The sequence below is a fragment of the Hydractinia symbiolongicarpus genome, chromosome 11, assembly GCF_029227915.1.
Source record: "Hydractinia symbiolongicarpus strain clone_291-10 chromosome 11, HSymV2.1, whole genome shotgun sequence".
NCBI lineage: Eukaryota > Metazoa > Cnidaria > Hydrozoa > Anthoathecata > Hydractiniidae > Hydractinia > Hydractinia symbiolongicarpus.
Window position 1 is genome coordinate 21,161,884 of NC_079885.1, and position 21,661 is coordinate 21,183,544.

At 32.4% G+C, this 21,661-nt stretch overlaps 2 protein-coding genes across 2 annotated transcripts; both read left to right on the top strand.

Moving 5' to 3' along the window:
- Positions 1-520: 520 nt before the first annotated feature.
- On the top strand, positions 521-4,981 carry LOC130614141 (zinc metalloproteinase nas-4-like). Its single transcript, XM_057435547.1, has 9 exons — positions 521-910; positions 1,447-1,596; positions 2,253-2,376; positions 3,043-3,146; positions 3,292-3,363; positions 3,493-3,705; positions 3,993-4,037; positions 4,256-4,513; positions 4,815-4,981. The coding sequence occupies exons 1-9, from the start codon at positions 832-834 to the stop codon at positions 4,943-4,945; spliced, it is 1,176 nt and encodes a 391-aa protein (XP_057291530.1). The 5' UTR covers positions 521-831; the 3' UTR covers positions 4,946-4,981.
- Positions 4,982-6,672: 1,691 nt separating this feature from the next.
- LOC130614681 (salivary glue protein Sgs-3-like) lies at positions 6,673-9,867 on the top strand. The gene is made up of 3 exons (XM_057436118.1): positions 6,673-6,812; positions 7,586-8,191; positions 9,715-9,867. Exons 1-3 carry the CDS (start codon positions 6,737-6,739, stop codon positions 9,840-9,842), a joined length of 810 nt encoding a protein of 269 aa, XP_057292101.1. The 5' UTR covers positions 6,673-6,736; the 3' UTR covers positions 9,843-9,867.
- The last annotated feature ends 11,794 nt before the right edge of the window (positions 9,868-21,661 follow it).

The following is a 21,661-nucleotide window of genomic DNA, read 5'->3' on the forward strand; positions in this document are numbered from 1 at the left end:
TCATGTTAATGGTGCGTTCATCTCCTACAATCAAACATTTTCTCATATTATGTGTCATTGCCATATCTTAATAATGGATTGAGTATAAACTGTTAACTTGATCTTGTGGAGAACATGCAATACGCTTTGGCAGAATAATGCACTTAGTGACTTCGATTTTTTACTAAAATGATGCTTATAGTTCACGAGGCTTTTTGAGCAGCAACATCGACAGTGAAGCGTATCGGAGCATGCGCTTTTTTGTTTGTATTGATTTGTTGTTGCTGATGTTGTTATTGTCGTCGTTCTTGTTGTTGTTAAGGGTCTCACAGGCATTAAAGCAAATAAAAAGAACGATTGCTCCAAAATTTCAAAGGGATTGAAATCATTCTGCATCTACGTGTTATGAGGGCTAAGGCTTTCTTGACGTTCAGTGTTGTGTTGGACAAAGAAGTTTGCGACAGGTGTAATATATGTGCCTGTGGAAACCATTTACGTAACGGCATGTCATCCAATATTAATGTTGGATATTTTTCTAAAAAAATATCAAACGGAACCAAATATTGCCTAGCAATTAATCAACGATGACACTGAAAAAGGGAAAATTTCAACCCACAGTGAAATGCAAAACATAACTTTGTAATAGCATAACATAAAACCTAAAAAAAATGCTAAAAGTGTACATTTTTTGCTTGTTTTTTACCAACACTTAAAAAAACATTTTATATTTCAAATATATTTGCCAACCTGTTTAAACAACTAATTACATTTCTCTTACAAAATCGATACCATATTAAATTTGAGCTATCTACTAACATTATTACCGTGACCCAACCGTTTAACGTTTAGAAAATGAGAAGGCTCGCGGTATTAGCTTTATGGCTTCTTGCCGTAGTTTTTTCTGTTGAGGCATGGACGAAAGCAATGGAAAGTAAGTACAACTTATTCTTTGGGGATATACTCGATTTATTGGTAAGCAACCATTTTATGCCACTAAAAAATGCAAACCTTACCTGCTTTTTAAAAAGTTGCGGGTTTGAGATAGGAATCTAAAATGGATTTGTTTGTTTCCTATATCAGATATATTTTTAAAAAAATTAAATATTTTCAAAAAATATTTTAATCAATTTCACTATGTTAATGTAAATTTAATCAACACCCAAAGAAAACCTGAATTTCGAGAAGTCGTAAATATAAGATATGTCCCTCAGGCCTTGAATTTTCTAAACACCCCATCCAAATACATTGAAATTTTATTTTTAACCTGAGGCTAATGCAAGATTCCTTGTTCTCAAGGGACGAAAAGCCACCAAAGCATGCGAGGCTAACCCTTATGACTTGTAGTAATGTCGTAACACCATTATTTTTTGCATCGGAATAAGGTCAAATCTATTTTGCTACCACCTGTTTTCTTTAGGACGTACTCTTACTTAGGAATTACTCTTAGCTTAACTAATTATCACTTAGATCCGAGCCTTTACCAAGGCGACATGATTTTATCCCCAGCTCAAAGGGAATATTTCATGAAAGGAAGATCAAAAGCGTATGGATCAATTGCAGATGTAACAAAACTATGGCCAAAAGGAGTAGTACCTTATGTGATTACATCGTCATTGCGTAAGTGGGTTATCAATTGTTCAGTACGTTTTGTACCTATAACTTCTATAGATAGAATTTATAAGTAGTATAGTAAGTATAGAAAGAAGTAAATCATAAAAAAACTAAGAAATTTTTTAACTCTGACGACGCTGCGAAATAAAAACGCAGTAAATATTTTATTTTTTTGTAATGAAAAGCGAGGGTCTATGTGATTTACTAACAGATATCTTCTTTGGTTCCTTGTTATCTAAAAATGAAAGTTTGAAATAAATATCGCTGTAAAAAAAAGCTGATGAATGTGTTGATAGTGCCTTTGACCCTGTTTAGTCCATTTGCAACATAGGGGAATTCCAAAAAATCAAGAAATCGGGTTAATCAGGTGTCCAGACCTGGCGAAATAAAGTTGTGTTGTAAGTTGTAATCTCTCATAAAAATAAACCCAATGAAAGTTATTATATTTTTTCCGATTATTAGTATTTCAGAGAAATTTAAGTGTGGTCAACCGTATCACGCATCAGAGTGGAGCACTTTGATATAAGTATAGAAATCTAGTGAAGCTTCCCCAATTATTTTTATTTTTTCTGGATTTCCTGCTTGATAAATAGACAAGGGCTATTATTAATACGGGAAAAGAAAAGCAATGAGTCAATTAACAGTTGGTTTTCTTTTTTTAGAAAAAAACAGTAAAGCTATGAGTGAAATACAAGAAGCTTTTAATCAATATCATAAGTATACTTGCATCCGTTTTGTCGCGAGAAAGAAAGAAAGAGATTACATCAAATTTTACCAAGGAAACAGGTGAGGTTTTGTAAAAAGACATAATGTGTTTCGTTAAGGTAGAATTACAATTAATCAATACCTAAAGCACGCGTTATTTAAGCCTGGTGATATCAACTCATTTTTAATTATTTCTGCATTTATGACTGTTTTATTGAGGATGTAAACTGCAGCTTTTGCTGTTGAAAATCCGGGGAGAAACAACGAGGTAACGAAGATCAAAAATTTTATTAGTGAAAACACTCAACTCTTACTAGTTCCAAAGGTTTTGAAAAATCTTACAGATGACGGGGGTTTTCCCAGCCCGAATAGATTAGGCCAATCAAAGTCACAGTGGATTATATATGGCTAAATTGAACACTGATATTTGATGTTAAATATTTTTTAACACTATTTATTATTTTATTTAGTAAATTCATCTACAAATAATATTCGTAGTACGACTTTGCCAGTGGGCTTAGTGTCTTTTTTACATGCTCGAAAGTCTAAGACAATTTTTATTTTGTGTTAACAATGCCATTTACCTTAAATATCTTTTAGTTTACGATGAATAATGAATGTTCACAGAGCAATTGATAGAATGCATTGTATCTCTGTTGTTGTTGTTGTTGTTGTTGTTGTTGTCGTTGTTGTTGTTGTCTTTTTGTTTAGTATTACAACTGATAAAGATGTGTTTTTTCTTTTTAGTTGTTCATCAATGGTCGGCAAACAAACATGGGCGCAACTTATTTCTTTAGCTTCAGGATGCTGGTGGAGAACGACTATAATGCACGAAATTGGACACGCCCTGGGTCAGTAAAATATATTGTTTCGCATTATAAATTTTGTAACCTCGATTAAATTTATTTTGACTGACGGTTACATTATATATTTTTGACAGCATTGGTAGTTTAATTAACACGTTTATATAACTTTGTAATTTATTTGTTATGTTAGGTTTTGAGCATGAACAATCAAGACCAGATCGAGACAAATATGTTGAGATAATTTGGGGAAATATTCATTCAAGTAAGTCGCCCAATAAGTATTTTCGTCAAATAATGATGCTTCCTTAGTCGTTCTTTGTCTTCCTATTTTTAATGTCAAATTGCAAATGTATATTATATTTGAAAGAGATTGTTTTTAATTATTTTGCAGGTGTACGTTCTCAATTTGAAAAACTACCGGATTCAATAATAAATTCACTTGGAACGCCTTACGACGTAAGATCCATGATGCATTACGCTTGGAATTCATTCAGTAAAAAAATGAGCATTCGCACACTTGATCCGCGTGATCAGTATGAAATTGGCCAAAGAGATGGATTCTCACATATAGATATTCAACAAATTAACCTATTGTATCGTTGCAGTAAGTACATTAAACATTATCATGAATGCTTAACAGATTTTGCTTCTACTCCAGAGAAAGAAATGAGAGGGGAGAGCGATATGAAATAAACAGGTGGTTAGATGCCACAAAAGTTAACATTGTGGTTTGGAGCAATTAAAGGGTTGGAAAATATTAGTGCTTTTTTAGAACTTAACACAAGGAAAGTTGGCGGGGTAGGGCTTTTTTACCGCCTTCTTTCGGCGCTACGCTTGCACCCTTTCCCTCTATATCACAACCTGTACCTTCTTATTACTTTCTTCCTTTAGATGGTACATACCCCACTTTACCACCGTACGTGAAACCACCCAAAGGTAATTATATCATGTTTACAGCACTTCTGTTTACCCTATAGTAATATTAGCCAATTCAGCGTATTACTTTTGGTAATTTAGGTTATAATTTTCTTCCGTACAGATAAATGCGACCAAGCTAATATCAAAGTGCACGTTTTTCTTATGTTTGAAATCCTAAGTTGTGCTTGCTCTAACTCCATAACATATCATAAATGGCAAATGTTATGTTACCTTAGGTTGTTTTGATATAAGTCCATTCTGTGCTAAGAATGCTTTTGAAGGAAAATGTAACCAGCCTAGTTGGAAATGGTTTATGAGCAAAGAATGTAGAAGAACGTGTAAGTTGTGCGAAAGTGATCCTAACACATCCAAGCCGTTTACTGCTGCCACAAAGAGAAACACCAAAACAACATCAAAAGCTGCCACAACGACAAAAGCAACAACAACAACAAAGAAGTCAGGAGGGCGAGTGACACAGCCGACAAAGTTCAGTTGTATGTATATATATTTATCTGTTGTTGTGGTTTAATTTTGTGTGTTTGTTTTTATGAGCAATGGTTGAGTATTTTTTAACGTGTAAACATAATTAATCTAGTCATGTAAGGTCAAGAGTTTGCTGTATAGTGCAGGTTTCACTGCATTTGTAGTTTATTATTCAAATTAGATAAAGTAAATCTGGATTCTTGAGGTAAAAGTGCATTCTGTCATATTAGTTTTAGTCTTTTTATCAATGCGAGGATGTATTATTATTATGTTGTTGTTGTTGTTGTTGTTTACTCTTTCTTTTTGTTGTAGCAACCAGTAAGACTGTTTGCCAAGATCGTGTAAACTGCTTGCAATTTCCGAAAGAACGTTGCAACAGCACTAACAATTCTTGGAAATATTATATGAGCAGGAGTTGTAAGAAATATTGTGGACTTTGTTAAACTATAAAATAAATATTGTATCAGTCGAAGATCTTATTATAGCTTGTTTTATTTTCCCTAACGACGTGAATTACAATGTGTTTCCTAAAAGTGAATGATTAACTTTAGACAGCGGGATATGTATACATTTGCATCTCGGGAGAACCACTTCTTCTGACAAGTACCTCCAATCGTAGGAAAAATTTTGGAAATAATTTCATTTTTGTCACGTGGGGCAATAGTTCCAAAGTTCAGGACTGTCAGCATTGAATTTTTGTTTCTAGAAAAAGGTCAAGGTAATGTCACCCAACCTAAGAACTTGTAACTGCTCATATAAACTATTTGCACGAAGCATAAGTTTAAACAAGCACGAGCCAATATTTTCAAGCGATAGTAACATACTTAATTTTGTTTCAATCGCTAGCAAAAATTATCGCTTTACCGCACTTCTGTGGAATAGGTAACATTCCATCGAAACAAGGAAAGAAATCAGTATTTTTAGTGGATTCTGATTGGCTGGAAACGAATATTTTGACTCAAAATTGTTGCTACAAGTGGCGACAGGAAGAGATTTTTAGCAACAATATTTATTGTTACCCGCAACATGTTTTTGTTAGCAGTAAAAAGATACAAAAATAAACCGATCTGATTTTGTTACTGACAACAAAATTAATGTGAGTAACAAAAAAACCTGTAAGAAGCAAAAACCTACTATCGCCTGAAATAATATACCTCGTGTGGTGTGACCGTAGAATGAAAGAAATTATTGCATTTAAAGCTATTGTGTAGAAGGTAATATAGAGTAGAGCTTGGGATGTTAAGACACATTCTTTAATATTTCAATAATAATATTTCTCAGCTAATAAACACCTTCCTAACAATAAAACACATAATTGAAATAATAAAATGAGTGAATGAATTAAGATAATAAGTATATGTAAAAATAAGCAAATGTCACCACACTTTCCGAACTTTAACACTGACCTAAAGATATTAACTCGATAAAACGCAGAACCTTACCTAATGGCATAGATCTTTTAAAACACAAATGTGAATGGTTAAACAGATACAAACATTTAACCAGTGGCTCTACAAGTACAATTGTTAGTGAACGCCAATTACAGATCGCTACATAGTAGGGATGAAAGTTGGCTTTAAATTCGAACTCTTGGTAGCCTAATTATAGCTGACGACAACACTAAAGTTGGCAAAAAACTGCCGCCCATTTCTATTGACATAAGCTTTACCAAGGCTTTGATAAGGTTGTAGAAACACGAATAAGTTTATTTTTGTTTCTTAGGCGCAGTTGTAGTGCGTGTTCTTGTCTTTTGTTTAATCATATGGTCTTGCAACTCATCAAAAATCTATAGATTTGACATTTTAATCTATCGTAAAAAATTAAGAAAAAGAAAAGAAAAAACATCGAATTAGCTAATGATTCGTTCTTAAAATTTCATTAAAATTAAATTTGTAGGGAATATGTTGAGCAAAGGAATTTATACGGTATATTCCTATTAGATATTGCATGACACTCGCTGTTTCGTTGAAAATTGATTCTGCTAAAGTAGTTAATAATAATAGTAATAATAGTTAAAAGTTAATAATAAATAAAGTTATTTTAGTTTGAGGTACAACTTAGAAATTAAATCAAGATGAAAACGTAGAAAACAAAGTTTGTTCAACGAATTTGTTAAACAAACAAACAAATAAGTAAACGAAGCTGTGTCAACATCAAACTTTTGTACACGTAATATCTCCATATCTTCTTTGATCAGTTATCTAGCCTTGAAAGAAGGTGTAACATAAGAAAATATGGCTTTCTTTTCATGGATGTTATTGGCTTGCTTTGGTACTGTTATTGTTGCCAGTTGGGATGAGAAACCGGGAGGTTAGTAATTTACCTTATTCCGTAAAGTAAACAATTTAGAAAACGCGACTGACGCAATTTAAACCCTGTCCACCTACCCATCTGAAAGGTGCCACTCCCACAGCCTACCGCCTGCAAAGTATTGGCGAGTTGATGCTTTTTGCTAACTTTATATAATTACAGAGAAAGTATTATTATCTCCATATTTTGGTGAGGGGTGTAGCCTTACTATATACTTATTGAAATATTACTGTGTTTTGTTGCTTTTATTTTCCTGTAACTCGTACATAGCAATAGAACTCATAACTTTTTCACCTCCTATGGTGTGATGCCTAATTACCTGTTAACGTGAGAACAAGAAAATCATGACTCATTACGAGCGAAGTGAGGCGAGGCTTTATTGAATTGAAGCTTTTCCTACATTCCTTCTAACACATTGAGACACCAGCAGTAAAGACAAATAAAAAGCAATATCTCGCTAATAATTTACTAAACTAGCAAAGTTGCTGTTTTTGCAGTTAAGTTGGATATGTGAACAGAGCATAAAATATAATAGATGAATGTTCTCAATTACAAAAGAACTCACGCAGAGAAAACAGGTAACACTGACGTCAGGATCAACTGGCACATTTTATATGTCTGGCTTCACTCGTGACTTCTCGAAAACTTTAAAATGCGTGAGTCTGCAATAGAAAGAGCGCAGGGAGGAACCGGGATTTTGGCCAACTTGTCTCAATGTATTTTATGGCGAAAGGTAGTTTGTTAATTATACATTCCGAGAATGTTATATTTAGGTTGTTACGACAAAAGTCCAGTGTGTAAAAGAAACATACGTGACTGCAAACTCGTTCATTCTCGTTGGGTAATGCAGCAAGTATGCCGAAAAACCTGTGGATATTGTACCGACAAAAAACCTTCAACAAAGGCTCCTACTCCTTGTTGTACTACAACTATAATTACTCATCCCACGACAACAACTACAACAATTAAGCCGACAACAACTTCAAGTACGACAACTAGGACAACGACTACACCAACAACAACATCGACCACGACAACTAAACCGACAACCTCTACCATGACGACAACGACTACACCAACAACAACATCGATCACGACAACTAAACCGACAACCTCTACCACGACGACAACAACAACTACTACACCAACAACAAGATCAACAACGACAACTAAACCGACAACAACGACAGAAACAACAGCGTCGACCACGGCAAGCTCTACAACAGCATCGACCACGGCAAGCTCTACAACGACGACAGCGGCTACCACAGCAACAACAACATCCACCACTACATTATCGACGACAAACAAATTATCGACAACAACAAAAAAGAAAGCACCAACTACTCGAGCAACACCTAGAACATATCCCACTTGGAGTAAGTAGCTTTGTGTTTTTAAGTTATGCATTGTTTGTAAACAACCTGGCCGGGGATCTAGTTTAAAAAGTTATTTTTTATCGCCTTTTTAGTTTTACATTATTCTTAGCCGATTACTTAAATAAGCCTGTATTTTTAGCAAGAATGAAAAACTGTTTCAAAAACAACGTTTTTTGCTTCATTTGCAAATGTGTTTACCAGAAAAACAAGAACAGTAACAGCCAATAATCACCCAAACTCTTTTTTTTTCTGGTTCCATAAGTTTCCCAAATATTGGCTGTTCTAGTACTAAGTTGCTTTTGAACAGAATTCAGACAAATTAGAAGAAAAGCAAAATATAATTAAAACCGAAAAGCCAAGTGTAAACGAGGCGTTTATATAGAGACTGACAATTTTTGTGGCTGCTATCATGGTTATAATCTTTATTAGAAAAGCTGCGCAATTTTACATAAGATGCGCGAATAAAAAAAAACGAGGTGAAAAAGTCAAAAAGGCTGATCAATTTGTATTTTAATCTGTTGTTGTGAAAGTCGAAGTGGTACACAGCGAAAAAATCTTATTCGGTCAACTAATCGCCAAAAAAATTTTGTTGACCGAATTTTGCAACGCTTGAAACAAATATGAGAATGCTTTAAAGCAGTTAAGCTTGGTTTCCACCTAGCGCTAACTAGTGCTAACGAGCGGTAACATTCATTAGCTGTACCATTTTATTTTTCCATATAATTATAGCTAACAGTAATTATTTATTACAATAAAACTTCTCTATTTAAGATACGAAATTTAAAAAAATTTGTCCACTTTCGAATAAAAAAAGACTTTCCATCACTTTCTGAACATAGAAAATCGGCTTTCTTTGATTTTGAGCGGTAGCTAGCGCTAAATATAAGAAAAATTCATATTTAGCGCTAGTTACCGCTCGTAAAAAAGTTACCGCTATCAAGCGGTAACTTTCATTTTTTTCAGTTTCCACTAAAGAAAAGTTACTGCTCATTTTTTCATCGCTAGTTACCGCTCATTAGCGCTAGTTAGCGCTACATGGAAACCAAGCTTTAAAGATTTAATTCTTTGTTATAAACACGAAATTCAGTAATTGTCTTTTCCAAACCATCTCCCGATAAATTTTAAAAAAGAGCTATATAATAAGTTTGTTTACAATTCCCTACTTCTTGATTAGTTGGTTATATGTTCTAATTTTCTTCAAGCATATTATCCAATATTATGCTGCTGCATATAAAGCTTTTAAAAAAATATCGACAGACTCTACATTTACGGCTTGTAGAGATTTCGGCTTTGGTGCGTTAAATCAATTTATGATAGAAAAGCTGTTTCTATATATGTAACACATTTGTGATAGCGTTCTTTCATTTCGGGAAATAGCAAAAAAAACAGCAATCATGTCTGTAATTGTAGTCGAGTTGTATGTGTTTCGATATTACAAATCACATGGATTCAATCAGGTCCTACAAAGCATACGTATCTCTTATCTTTTCACGGTTGGATTAACTATTTTTGTTTTGTTTTAGCTACAAGAAAGCCATGCAAAGACAGACTGGGGAACTGTGAGGACTTACCTAAGTCCTATTGTGAGATTGGTGCATTGTGGAGACGCTACATGGAATTATCATGCCGAAAATATTGTAAATTTTGTTAAATTTAAAATAATTTTTCTTTCATAATATGCCTTCTTTTGTATAAAGCACCTGTCATTCTTAAAATCTCATGCATTTTTGTGGTAAATTTGATTTTCGACTTAAAAGGAATTGACCTTTGAATTAGAAATAAATAATAATATACCCGTATAATAATAATATACCCGTAGGCTAAACCGTCCGTTGAATAATTCATTATATTACTTTTGACGCTTGTTAAACTTTTGTTTTTATTTCTAAGAACTTCGTGTTGATTTTAGTTATTCAAATGCTTTACCATACATGTGTAAAGTAATCGAAAAGAATTGCAATGAGAATATGTAAACATAAAGTGACTTCTAAAAAAATTATACGAATATTGAAAATCAATCCCTTAAAATTTAAGTGGCTATTATTTTTGATTTTGAAATCAGTTGTCAATTAAATACTAACTGTCAAGGTAGGTTATTTTAACTTCTCTTTTTTCTCTTCTTTCATCGAAAATATCAAAAAGGGAAATATGATGAGAAAAAAAGATACATCTCAACAGTTTATATTGAATCCATTTGTTGCCGATCTGTAGGTTGCTGCATTGTTTCCAAATTCAATTTTATAAACAAAATTCTTGCAATCTCGCGCGTAAATTATACATGTAACTGTTGTGATTCTGCAGCTAAAATTCATTAATTTTGGAGAAAAAATTATGAGCCAATATGCAACCCCTCCTGCAGTAATATTTTCATTTAACATTTATTTAACAGTTTTATCTATCTTTAAGCATACAGAAATATCTACAAGATATAAAATTATATCATATCTCAGGGCGACAATTTACACAACACAAGCTCCAAACACTAGATCGTTTTGCAAGTCAGAAAATAAACTTCTCTAGCATTAATTCTTATAGTTCAACAGAGCCAAATGTTCTCTTTATATTCAGTATACTTCTTAATAGTTTTTTTGAATGTTCTGATTTGTCGTTAAAACACTCGTCTCACTCTCCGCATGTAAAGATACAGCAAGAGCGGTGCAACGGATTGGTTTCAAAAGATCGCGTAAACAAAAGAAATTTGAATAGAATTTAAATAGACATCGCTTAGATGTACGTCCGTCTCTTATTAAAAACCTTCTTGCATAGATTTAATTAGAACAGCAACAATCAAATAATGAATTGGGTATGTAATAAAACAGATATTGGATGCCATTCTTGCTGAATATTAAGCTTAGCTTGACGATATTCCAGTCGTCTGCCCCTCGTGAATTATTGTGTTACCTCAAGTAGAACATGCTTGATATTTCGCAAATGGACATGAAGTAAGTGCTTATCATCCAAAGATCTCCGGGATTAGCGAATCTCTAGGAAAAACACTGAATAAAATAGCAGAAGTCTATTAGAATAAAAAAGTTTAAGAATAATTTATTCTTGTCCTGATGGAATATTCGTTCCGCAATCTCGATAAAAATCTCTTCTCACTAGAGCAACTCTGCAGAATTTACGTTGAGCGTGTTCCAATGGTTTGCGATGGCCGTAAGCCGAAGATGATAAAATTGGAACTTTTTTTGGTCTTTCCTAAATAGAGAAAAAAATCATCAATCTAGATATGCTTGTGTAGCAACATCTTTTGTATCAAAAGAACCTATTCGAATCAAGACTAAAAGGTATTTACATATAGTTGAATCATGGCCCACCCGTGCAATTTTTTTTGCTTTCGAGAATGTCTCACCCCTATTGGACCTCCGCGGGCGAGTATATTCAGTGTAAATAAAATTAACAAAGAACGACTTTGCGAATCACTATCATTATGCCTGACAGTGAATTGAATTCGAGTGGGTATGTAAGAAAGTTGGTTTACCCTAATAAGAGCACCGTTATTTTACGGCAAAAGATATTTTTATGACTTTTCTTTTAATAAAATCTTGATTATTCAAAGACTCATGGCAACCAACTGAAAGAATGTATTGCGCCTTAATAGGGCCACCTAAATTTAACCAGCTAAGGGTTATTTCAATTGTAATGAAAGTTATTCTTGTTTTTCTCAATTTGTTTAATACACCTTTAAACGCGACAAAAAAATCACGTTCGGCGTAGTGAGAAAAATGGATGATTGTGGGTGGGTCGAAAAGTAAGAATAAGAATAGAGAGGACAAGAAAGGTATGGAATAAATTGGAAGATAAGAAATATAATGAGCGAGCCTCACTTCAACATCTTTTCGGCGTAGTCTTTGAAAAGTAGTTAAAATGAACACAAAAAAATCCCAAGGCGTTTCAGACTTAATTAAGGTTTTGTGGCATTTTGTTAATTAGTAACGGAGTCCAATGTTTTGTTCATAACTTTGTCACTTGAGATTGACAAAGTTTAGGCAGATGTGTTAGCTACGAGTGCTAATGCTTGTAAAAACATATTTGTTAGATCATACCTCAAAGTTGACATTTAATCCAAGCATATGTTTTCGATCGTCACGTGTTAATTTGCTATGGTAACCCTCCTCTGCATGAAATTGACGATCGTATGCAGAAACCAAACAATGCTAAAATAAGTTTTAAATAATAGCTTGGAAAATTTCACAAAAGTTAGCTATAATATTTCTCAATCAAATCCCTCTATTCTACGTCAACTTATTAAATAACTTAGGAATTTCAAAAAAAAAAAAATTTAAATAATAATAATCAATAATATAATAAATAATGTAATAAATAAGGTAAAATAATTCCCTATGTAAATTTGATTTACATTGGGAATTATTTCCAAATTTCTCAGTTCACAATATTGTGTTTCTTTTTCTTTTTGAAACATTCTAGGGTCGACAATTGATTTTTAAAAAATGACAGAGCCACCACTAGCTAGAGTCATAAAGGAGGTCCCAATATAAGCAAGTTGCTTTAAATTTTTTTTGAAATTTAAGACGCTATTTAATTGTAAAATTTTACTGTGTTAAAATGAAGAAAACGTAGTTTTTTCGAAGCTATCTGAACTGCCTTTAAAGAAGATGGGAGACATAACATTACCCAACTACTCTCCTCTGGTTTAATCAGCCCTGTATTTGCAATTAAGTAAAGAGTTAATACACATTCGTTCCGAAACTCTATTAGGCATACTTTTGTATTTTTTCTATAATTTCCGCGGGTAAGAAGCTATACTTTTCATTTTTGCAAGGTATTACCTCTTTGTTGTTATTAAAGTACGATAAATTCTTGACGTTGCCCAGTTTGAATTCTTTAATTTCTTTCCTCTCCTTTTCGGCACATTTATGATTCATATGAATCAAACGTTGTCTCTGAAATGAAAAAGATACAAGTAAAATTTCAAAGTACCGTGATCAAAGAAACACGAACGTGAAAATAGGGGATATCTCTAAAGTACATGCATATAGAAGAAGAAAAGCGTGGTGTGTGTTCAATTCGCAGTATGCATAATTACGTCGTTTAGCTACACGTCTACTCTGTATGACAGAAGTAAAATTACAAAATGCAAGCGCACTGATAAACCAGTTATGTCTCCTAAAAAGACACAGTTCTTCCTGTTTTCAAGAAGTTAATTGTCACATACGAACAAAACTTTGGCATACAAAACAAAGAGTAGGACAGGACTCCTGTAAAAGGTACAAGGGTTTAGACCCATATTCCTGAACCAAGGTACCCAAATGTCTAACTGGGTTACCTCAAAAGAGGTTTGAGTTTAACAAATAAGTTTCTCAAATTTCTTTGAAATTTGTGTGTTTATATGCAAAGTAGGTGTTTTTGTAACTAATATGGAGCTCTATAATGTGCTATAAACAATCTAACCGGAGAAAAAAACGACAACAAGCCATCTTTAACTTGACAGAGTATTGGAAGAAATTTTAAATCCTCGATTGTTCTTTTTGTAGTAGATTTTCTTTTCTTTTGTAGCAGATTAAAAGTAATAGTCAGAATCTGTTATATGCTTAAGTTCAATTAAAGGCTACCTCCTTATCGCCGTTAATGTGCCTGAAAATAATAAATATTGCAAAAAAGATACTAGATTCTTAAAAATAACTCTTCGCAAAACATATTAAATTGTCCATTCGCCAAAATTAATTTTCGCTAAAATTAATCAACTTAAAGCAGATGATGTTAAAAAAAATTTATCAGAAAACATATATGTATGTACTAAAAATAATCGTTCTTAAAGCATAATGTGGGCGTAAAATTACTAATAAACCAATATTCTATGAATCCCCTTCACACGACAATCTTAATACTTGCTTATCAAAGCTTTTATGTTTATTCACCTTTCGTTCTGCGTTTATCATGCTCCGTATACCATACTCTGTGTAGCATTCTCTGCATGGCACGCTCCTTATGGAACACTCCGCCTATCATACTTTGTATCACACACTTCGTATATCACACTCTCTTCGTAACATATATAACCGTATAATTCCAAATGTTTTCACAAGGTTTTTACCGACACATAAATAAGCCTGATCCATTTCCTCATTACTTTACTGTAGTTAATGCTTATAGTGATCAAACTCAATTATTTAAAAGAAAAATGAAACTAGCCAGTCTCTAAAAACATACATTAACTGTTTCTTTCCATTGGTTTTTCGTTTCTTCAGGTGTGTATGTTTTTAAACCGTAGTTTGAACGCATCGGTTCTTTATCCTCGCTTGACATTTTTTAAACTGTTTTGTCTACTTTATATTACGCAAATTAATTTGACGTCATATATGACGTCAAATTAAACCTTGACGCAATTTTATAATGATATTGTGAACTCTTTTAATAATGTTTTTTTTAATGTCGCCATAGAAGACGTGCGCTGTCAGTGTTAATTATATGCTGATGTACCTCACAGCACAAAGAATACTCTCTATATTATACCTTCTTTCACACATGCGCTAGAAATGCGTGTTTGGTAACGTCTGCGTTCGTCGTGGCGGCATGGTAACATAGTATGCGAGTTTTCGTCTATCTGTGTATTCACAAATTAAAATGGCGGTTTTAATGGCAGTATCGCTCTCGTTCGACTGGCTACCATACCACAGTGTAGCTACAAAGCAAAATATCTACTGTTTTATGTTTACAACATAAAAAAAGAAACTATCATTATCAGGAAATAATCTAGCAGACAGAAATAAAAGAAAAAACTATTAACTGCTCCTTTTTTAAAACACTACATAAGAGCTTTGTGTACTGCTTTCTCGAAAATCTTCGAAGCAAAAGGCAACGCAGATATTGAACGATAGGAACGGAAGCACCACCAGATTATTTTGGCACATTTTTATATCGTCAACACAGTCGTTGTTCTAATCGAAAGGTTATCTAATGCTGTAGTATTTAGTCTCTTAAGAGAGCGCAGCTCTTTCTCTACAAAAAAACAGACAAAATGCATTTAAAAATTTGTGCGGTAAGAAGCGTATTTTGGTTTAGGACGCCTCCATTCAAAGTCAATGAAAGGAAAGGTTAATTTCTTGACAGATAACTTAAAGAACGTACTGAAATTTTCCACTTACTTAAATCTCGTGTAGTTGTGGAAATCTTTTTAGCCTTATTCTGATATAATTTTTACGGTGACCCAGAATTTACGTGGGTTTGTCTCATGCTTAGTTATAAAAGACTTTCCGTAGTTCAATTTTGCTTTTTTGATTTGCAAATTGCCAAAACAACGTATAAGAAAAACAAGAAAAACAGGAGGTTCCAGTTCCAAGTCGGTTATTAACTTACGCAATACCCGTCAGTAATAATTCAAAAATGTCAAAGTCCATCCTGCTGCTATCCACTTAACAAGGCACCTGCAGACCTTTAGGATAAAAAATTTTCTTATTGGAGGTACAAGACACAAATTCGCGAAAACCTGCAGATATTCGCCTTGTATTTACCTTTTTAAGACACTCAGGTCGTACACAAGATAAATATAAAAGCAAAATAGGCTCCTCAGAATGTCCCTTTTACATGGCAATCTAAAATTGATGAATTGGGTAATTCACTTTGCGATTTAATTTTGTAGAATAAGTTTTCATCTATATAATAATACGCCAGTTCCGTGTCTCTGTGACAGGCAAAGTTGATATCGCCACTTTCCTTTGATGTTGCCGAAATTCTCTTTGAAGTCGCCGAAAAAAATTATGTCTTCTTTGTCGTGAAAAGCTGCGAGTTTTATGTGGTTTGTTAAATGAAGTTCTAGCACAAAGAAACGGAAATTGTGTTTGCAAAAAAGATGGCTGTTCTTTTTAAGCAATTTCTACTCTTTCCTTCAAAATAAATCTTTACAAAAGCATTTAAAAAGGCGCATGGTATATAAATGAAGTATAGAAAGGTTTCTGTAAGGTTTGTTTATGTTTTTTTCAGTTTTGATGATATTATTGATGCGAGACATGTTTGTTAGCTAGCATCATGAAACCAACCACACCAACAACAACCTAATAGCTAGCTAGCTCGGACTTTATAAATATGTAGCCATGTTCTTTATACCTAGCTAAGTCTCCAGTTTATATTTAACTGACCAGCTATTAGCTGCTGTAGCTAGCTTATGTTTGCTTCAGTTTTATGTTGCTTTTTACATGTAACTAAGCTAGCTACCGTAGTGTTATCTTAGTGGTCTTTGCTAAGAATGTGACTGTAACTTATTACATTTGACATTTTAAGCTTAAATTAACAAGCCACAACAACTTTTAAAAAAGTATTACATAATATTTAAGAAGAGTTTAAGGACTGTTTTTAAGCAAATAATGCATTTTTTTTTGTAACTAAACTTATATACATCGGTTACATGGAATATGACGAAACGATTTTTATTTAACATGTAGTAGTACCTTTACCTTAAGTGTAGTGATTTTTGTTGTTCTAGATGTTCTGTGTAATTTGATGTAATTTAAGGCTAAATAACTTGGAAACGGGTGGACTGATTTTTGTTGAATCAGAAGTATTTCCTAGAACCATTCTTTTTTTACACTTTTGTGGAGAAAAAGTGTATGCTATATCATCAGAATAACTGATTTTGTTGCAAACTGTTTTTCTTTTTCACATTTTGGATTGAAATATTGTTATAAAAGGCCATATATCAATAGACATATATATTTTTTATATATATTTTATGTGAACATAGAAGTACACAAGTAAAGTTAGAAGCCACAAGAAGTTAATTCAAAAGTGAAGAGTGGAGCTAGAAGTAGTAAAGAAAAGTTAGAAGTAGAAAATGAAAGCTTGGGTTTAAAGTAGATTTGGATTCACAAATAGTAAGAACTTTTTAGATATTTTTAGACGTTATGTTTTTATGTCGCTAGAGTTACGTGTCAGGGAGACTCGCATTTGCCAGGAAAAAGTCACTTAAGAGCTTCAAATTCTTTATATTTTACCGCTTTTTTTTTACACTTTTTTGCATAATTAATGTTATCAAACAAATGTGCTAGCGAAACTTTTGGTTTGTTGAACTTGCTGCAAATGTCATAATTTTTATATTGCTATTGTTTCTCTTTATATGTGTTTTACTAAGCATAAATAGCTAGCTGGCGTCTTCCCAGTTTAACTATATTTAACTGGGTATCTGTCTTATCTAATGTTACCTTCAAGCTCCATATCTAAACCTAGCTAGCTAACTGATGATTAATGTTGTTATTCCTCTTTTAGCTATTTATATCCACCTTAGTAGTCAAACTTAGGGATCTTATTTGAGCACAAATTATGATGTAACAAGCCACAAAATCTTTCAAAGACTTATTGAACTTTTAGGGTAGTGTGAGGAAAAATTTTACTTTAAGAGGAATGATTTTGTTAAACTAAAGTGTGTGCGTTAATTGGAGTAAGTTTTATTGTTTTGTTGTTGACATCCTGTTAAACTTCTGTAAGCTCGCATGTAAATTACAAGGTTATATATTTTTACAAGGGTAGTGGTTAATATTTTTACAAAGTTTGTTGACATTTTTTGGGAAATTTACCTGGGTTTTTTACATTTGTGGTTAAAATTTCTCAGCAGAGAATAGTATGGTTGCCGATTATATTGTTTGTGTTGCAAACTGCTGTTTTTTAAATGTTGTGTAAACTTTTGTGGAAAAAGACCACATGCAAAATACTGAAAGAACAAATTTTTGTACAATTAGACTGTGAGCTGAAGTTGGATTTTTTTTATATTTTGTTTTATAAACTTTTTTTAAGCTTTAAACTAACTGTAAGTAATGTAATTACGGGAATAAATATTTGGTGATGATAAAAAATTACTGAATGTTCAGACTGAAACTGTTTAACTTTTGTGAGGGAGGACCATATGCAAGTATATATACTAAAAATAATAATTTGATATTTTACACTTTCCAAGTTGTATTTTTGTATGCACTTAAATGACTGCTTTTTCTGAGTTGAATTTGATGGGCTTCATATCAATTTTGTGGGAGATTTTATGGGTGAAAACAATATAAAACATGCCAATTGAACTGATTTTTGTTCATATTTTGATTTGCTCCTCATAACACTTTGTGTTCTACATTTATTGTAAACTTTTGTGAGGAAGGACCATATATATACAATGTTTTCAAAATAATGATTTTTGTTGATTTGAAATTTACTCCTTGCTCATTGCTTTTTCGACATTTCAGTTTAAAATGTTTGGTAAAGTCAGTACGGATCATGAGACAAAAAAATTGTTTTGTTAACCGGTTAATTTTTACATTTTGTGCATATTTTTGCGGGAGAGGATGGTATGCAACCGAATAAATAATTTTTCAAAGTTTAACTTTTTGTTTTTTGGTGTTTTGGGTTTGTTTAAGTTTGGTTTTTTTATGTTGTTCAGGTTGTATTGTTGTATAAGCATTTAGGGAAAAGACAATGTTTAAAATGCATAAAGAACTTATTTCATAGATCTGTGCTTACTGTTGCAAGCCTTTCTTTTCGACATTTCAGATTAAAATAATGAAGGTTTTCAACATAATCACATAATAAGATGTATACATATTTGAGATGTGTTATTTCTGACATTATTATTATTGTTGTCGTAACTGTCTGGGTTGTGACTGTCAATGTTGTAACTTTCTACTAACTAGATTTTACACCTTGCACGCCGTTGTTTTTCATATTTTGTCTGACGTTTTGTTGGGAGGATTTCATGCGATTTGACATTTGATATTTTGTGTTAGATTTTAAGAACTTTTTTGTTAAATTATGACTTATATCCTTTCTTTTTATGCATTTTCAGATTATTTTTTTTAGTAAAAGGCATATTCAATATACTGAAATATTTGCTGATGTCATCAAAATTCAAATGACAGAACTTTTCAATTGTTTTTCTGCCTAAGTGGATTTTTCCACGGGCCTAATCTACTAGTCTATATAATAATACGCCAGTTCCGTGTCTCTGTGACAGGCAAAGTTGATATCGTCATTTTCCTTTGATGTTGCCGAAAAAAAATCTTTGATGTTGCCGAAAAAAATATGTCTTCTTTGTCTTGAAAAGCCGCGAGTTTTGTGTGGTTTGTTAAATGAAGTTCTAGCACAAAGTAACGGAAATTGTGTTTGCAAAAAAGATGGCTGTCCTTTTTAAGCATTTGTCTTCTCTTGCCTTCAAAATAAATCTTTGCAAAAGCATTTAAAAAGGGGCATGGTATATAAATGAAGTATAGAAAGGTTTGTTTATGTTTTTTAAAGTTTTGATGATATTATTGATGCGAGACATGTTTGTTAGCTAGCATCAACCACACCAACAACAACTAGCTAGGTAGCTAGGAATTTATAAGTATGTAGCCATGTTCTTTATACCTAGCTAAGTCTCCAGTTTATATTTAAGTGACCAGCTATTAGCTGCTGTAGCTACCTTATGTTAGCTTCAGTTTTATGTTGCTTTTTACATGTAAGCTAATCTTAGTGGTCTTTGCTAAGAATGTGACTGTAACTTATTTTAATTGACATTTTAAGCTTAAATTAACAAGCCACAACAACTTTTAAAAAAGTATTACATAATATTTAAGAAGAGTTTAAGGCCTGTTTTTAAGCAAATAATGTATTTTTCACAATTTGTGTATGCAAATAATGTATTTTTCACATTTTGTGTAACTAAACTTATATATATACATCGGTTACATGCAATATGACGAAACGATTTTTATTTAACATGTAGTAATTCTGGTACCTTAAGTGTAGTGATTTTTGTTGTTCTAGATGTTCTGACTAAAATGTTTTTGTTTATGGCATTTTGTCTCAATTAAGAAAAGTTTCAACTTTTTTGAGGGAGTACAACACCGAAAAAACTTGTGTTTTTTTTATATTTTGTATAAATTCTTACCGGGCAGGACTCTGTACAACATACCGAAATGACTGATCCCTCTCTATTTATAAATTTGATGCGTTCCAAATCACAGTTTTTTGAAATTTTGGGTAATATTTAATGAGTACAAGATGCAAATACTGATTTTTGTTGAATCAGAAGTATTTCCTACAACCATTCTTTTTTTACACTTTTGTGGAGAAAAAGTGTATGCAATATCATCAGAATAACTGATTTTGTTGCAAACTGTTTTTCTTTTTCACATTTTGGATAAAGGGCATATATCAATAGACATATATATATACCAAAATAATTAAATTCTGCAAACTTTGATTTTGTCGTTCACCTCTCATCTTTTATATTTTGATTAAACTTTTGAGGAAAACCATAGGAATTATTTAGAATTTGTATTTTGTGTTGCAAATTTTGTGCAAAAATTTAACTGTTGTGAGGGAGGACCATATGCAAGTATATATACTAAAAATAATAATTTGATATTCTACAAGTTGTATTTTTGTATGCACTTAAATGACTGCTTTTTCTGAGTTGAATTTGATGGGTTTCATATCAATTTTGTGGAAGATTTTATGGGTGAAAACAATATAAAACATGCCAATTAAACTGATTTTTGTTCATATTTTAATTTGCTCCTCATAAACCTTTGTGTTCTACATTTATTGTAAACTTTTGTGAGGAAGGACCATATATATATATACAATGTTTTCAAAATAATGATTTTTGTTGATTTGAAATTTACTTCTTGCTCATTGCTTTTTCGACATTTCAGTTTAAAATGTTTGGTAAAGTCAGTACGGATCATGAGACAAAAAAATTGTTTTGTTAACCGGTTAATTTTTACATTTTGTGCATATTTTTGCGGGAGAGGATGGTATGCAACCGAATAAATGATTTTTCAAAGTTTAACTTATTGTTTTTTGGTGTTTTGGGTTTGTTTAAGTTTGGCTTTTTTATGTTGTTCAGGTTGTATTGTTGTATAAGCATTTAGGGAAAAGACAATGTTTAAAATGCATAAAGAACTTATTTCATAGATCTGTGCTTACTGTTGCAAGCCTTTCTTTTCAACATTTCAGATTAAAATATTGAAGGTTTTCAACATAATCACATAATAAGATGTATACATATTTGAGATGTGTTATTTCTGACATTATTATTATTGTTTTCGTAACTGTCTGGGTTGTGACTGTCAATGTTGTAACTTTCTACTAACTAGATTTTACACCTTGCACGCCGTTGTTTTTCATATTTTGTCTGACGTTTTGTTGGGAGGATTTCATGCGATTTGACATTTGATATTTTGTGTTAGATTTTAAGAACTTTTTTGTTAAATTATGACTTATATACTTTCTTTTTATGCATTTTCAGATTATTTTTTTAGTAAAAGGCATATTCAATATACTGAAATATTTGCTGATGTCATCAAAATTCAAATGACAGAACTTTTCAATTGTTTTTCTGCCTAAGTGGATTTTTCCACGGGCCTAATCGACTAGTAAAAATAATAAAAGAAGTAGCTACCTACGAATTTCTGATTAAAAATTTTGTTTAGCCAACGGCACATTCCTACTTTCACTCTTTACCTAGGAGGCAACTAATAAAGAGCTAGCTAG

Bases quoted from the DNA above. Each gene is read 5' to 3' on its own strand.
- LOC130614141 (XM_057435547.1), top strand. From the start codon at position 832: ATGAGAAGGCTCGCGGTATTAGCTTTATGGCTTCTTGCCGTAGTTTTT. The intron at 2,377-3,042 runs GTGAGGTTTTGT...TTTTCTTTTTAG, and splicing joins AAATTTTACCAAGGAAACAG to TTGTTCATCAATGGTCGGCA. The intron at 3,364-3,492 runs GTAAGTCGCCCA...ATTATTTTGCAG, and splicing joins TTGGGGAAATATTCATTCAA to GTGTACGTTCTCAATTTGAA.
- LOC130614681 (XM_057436118.1), top strand. From the start codon at position 6,737: ATGGCTTTCTTTTCATGGATGTTATTGGCTTGCTTTGGTACTGTTATT. The intron at 6,813-7,585 runs GTTAGTAATTTA...TGTTATATTTAG, and splicing joins TTGGGATGAGAAACCGGGAG to GTTGTTACGACAAAAGTCCA. The intron at 8,192-9,714 runs GTAAGTAGCTTT...GTTTTGTTTTAG, and splicing joins TAGAACATATCCCACTTGGA to CTACAAGAAAGCCATGCAAA.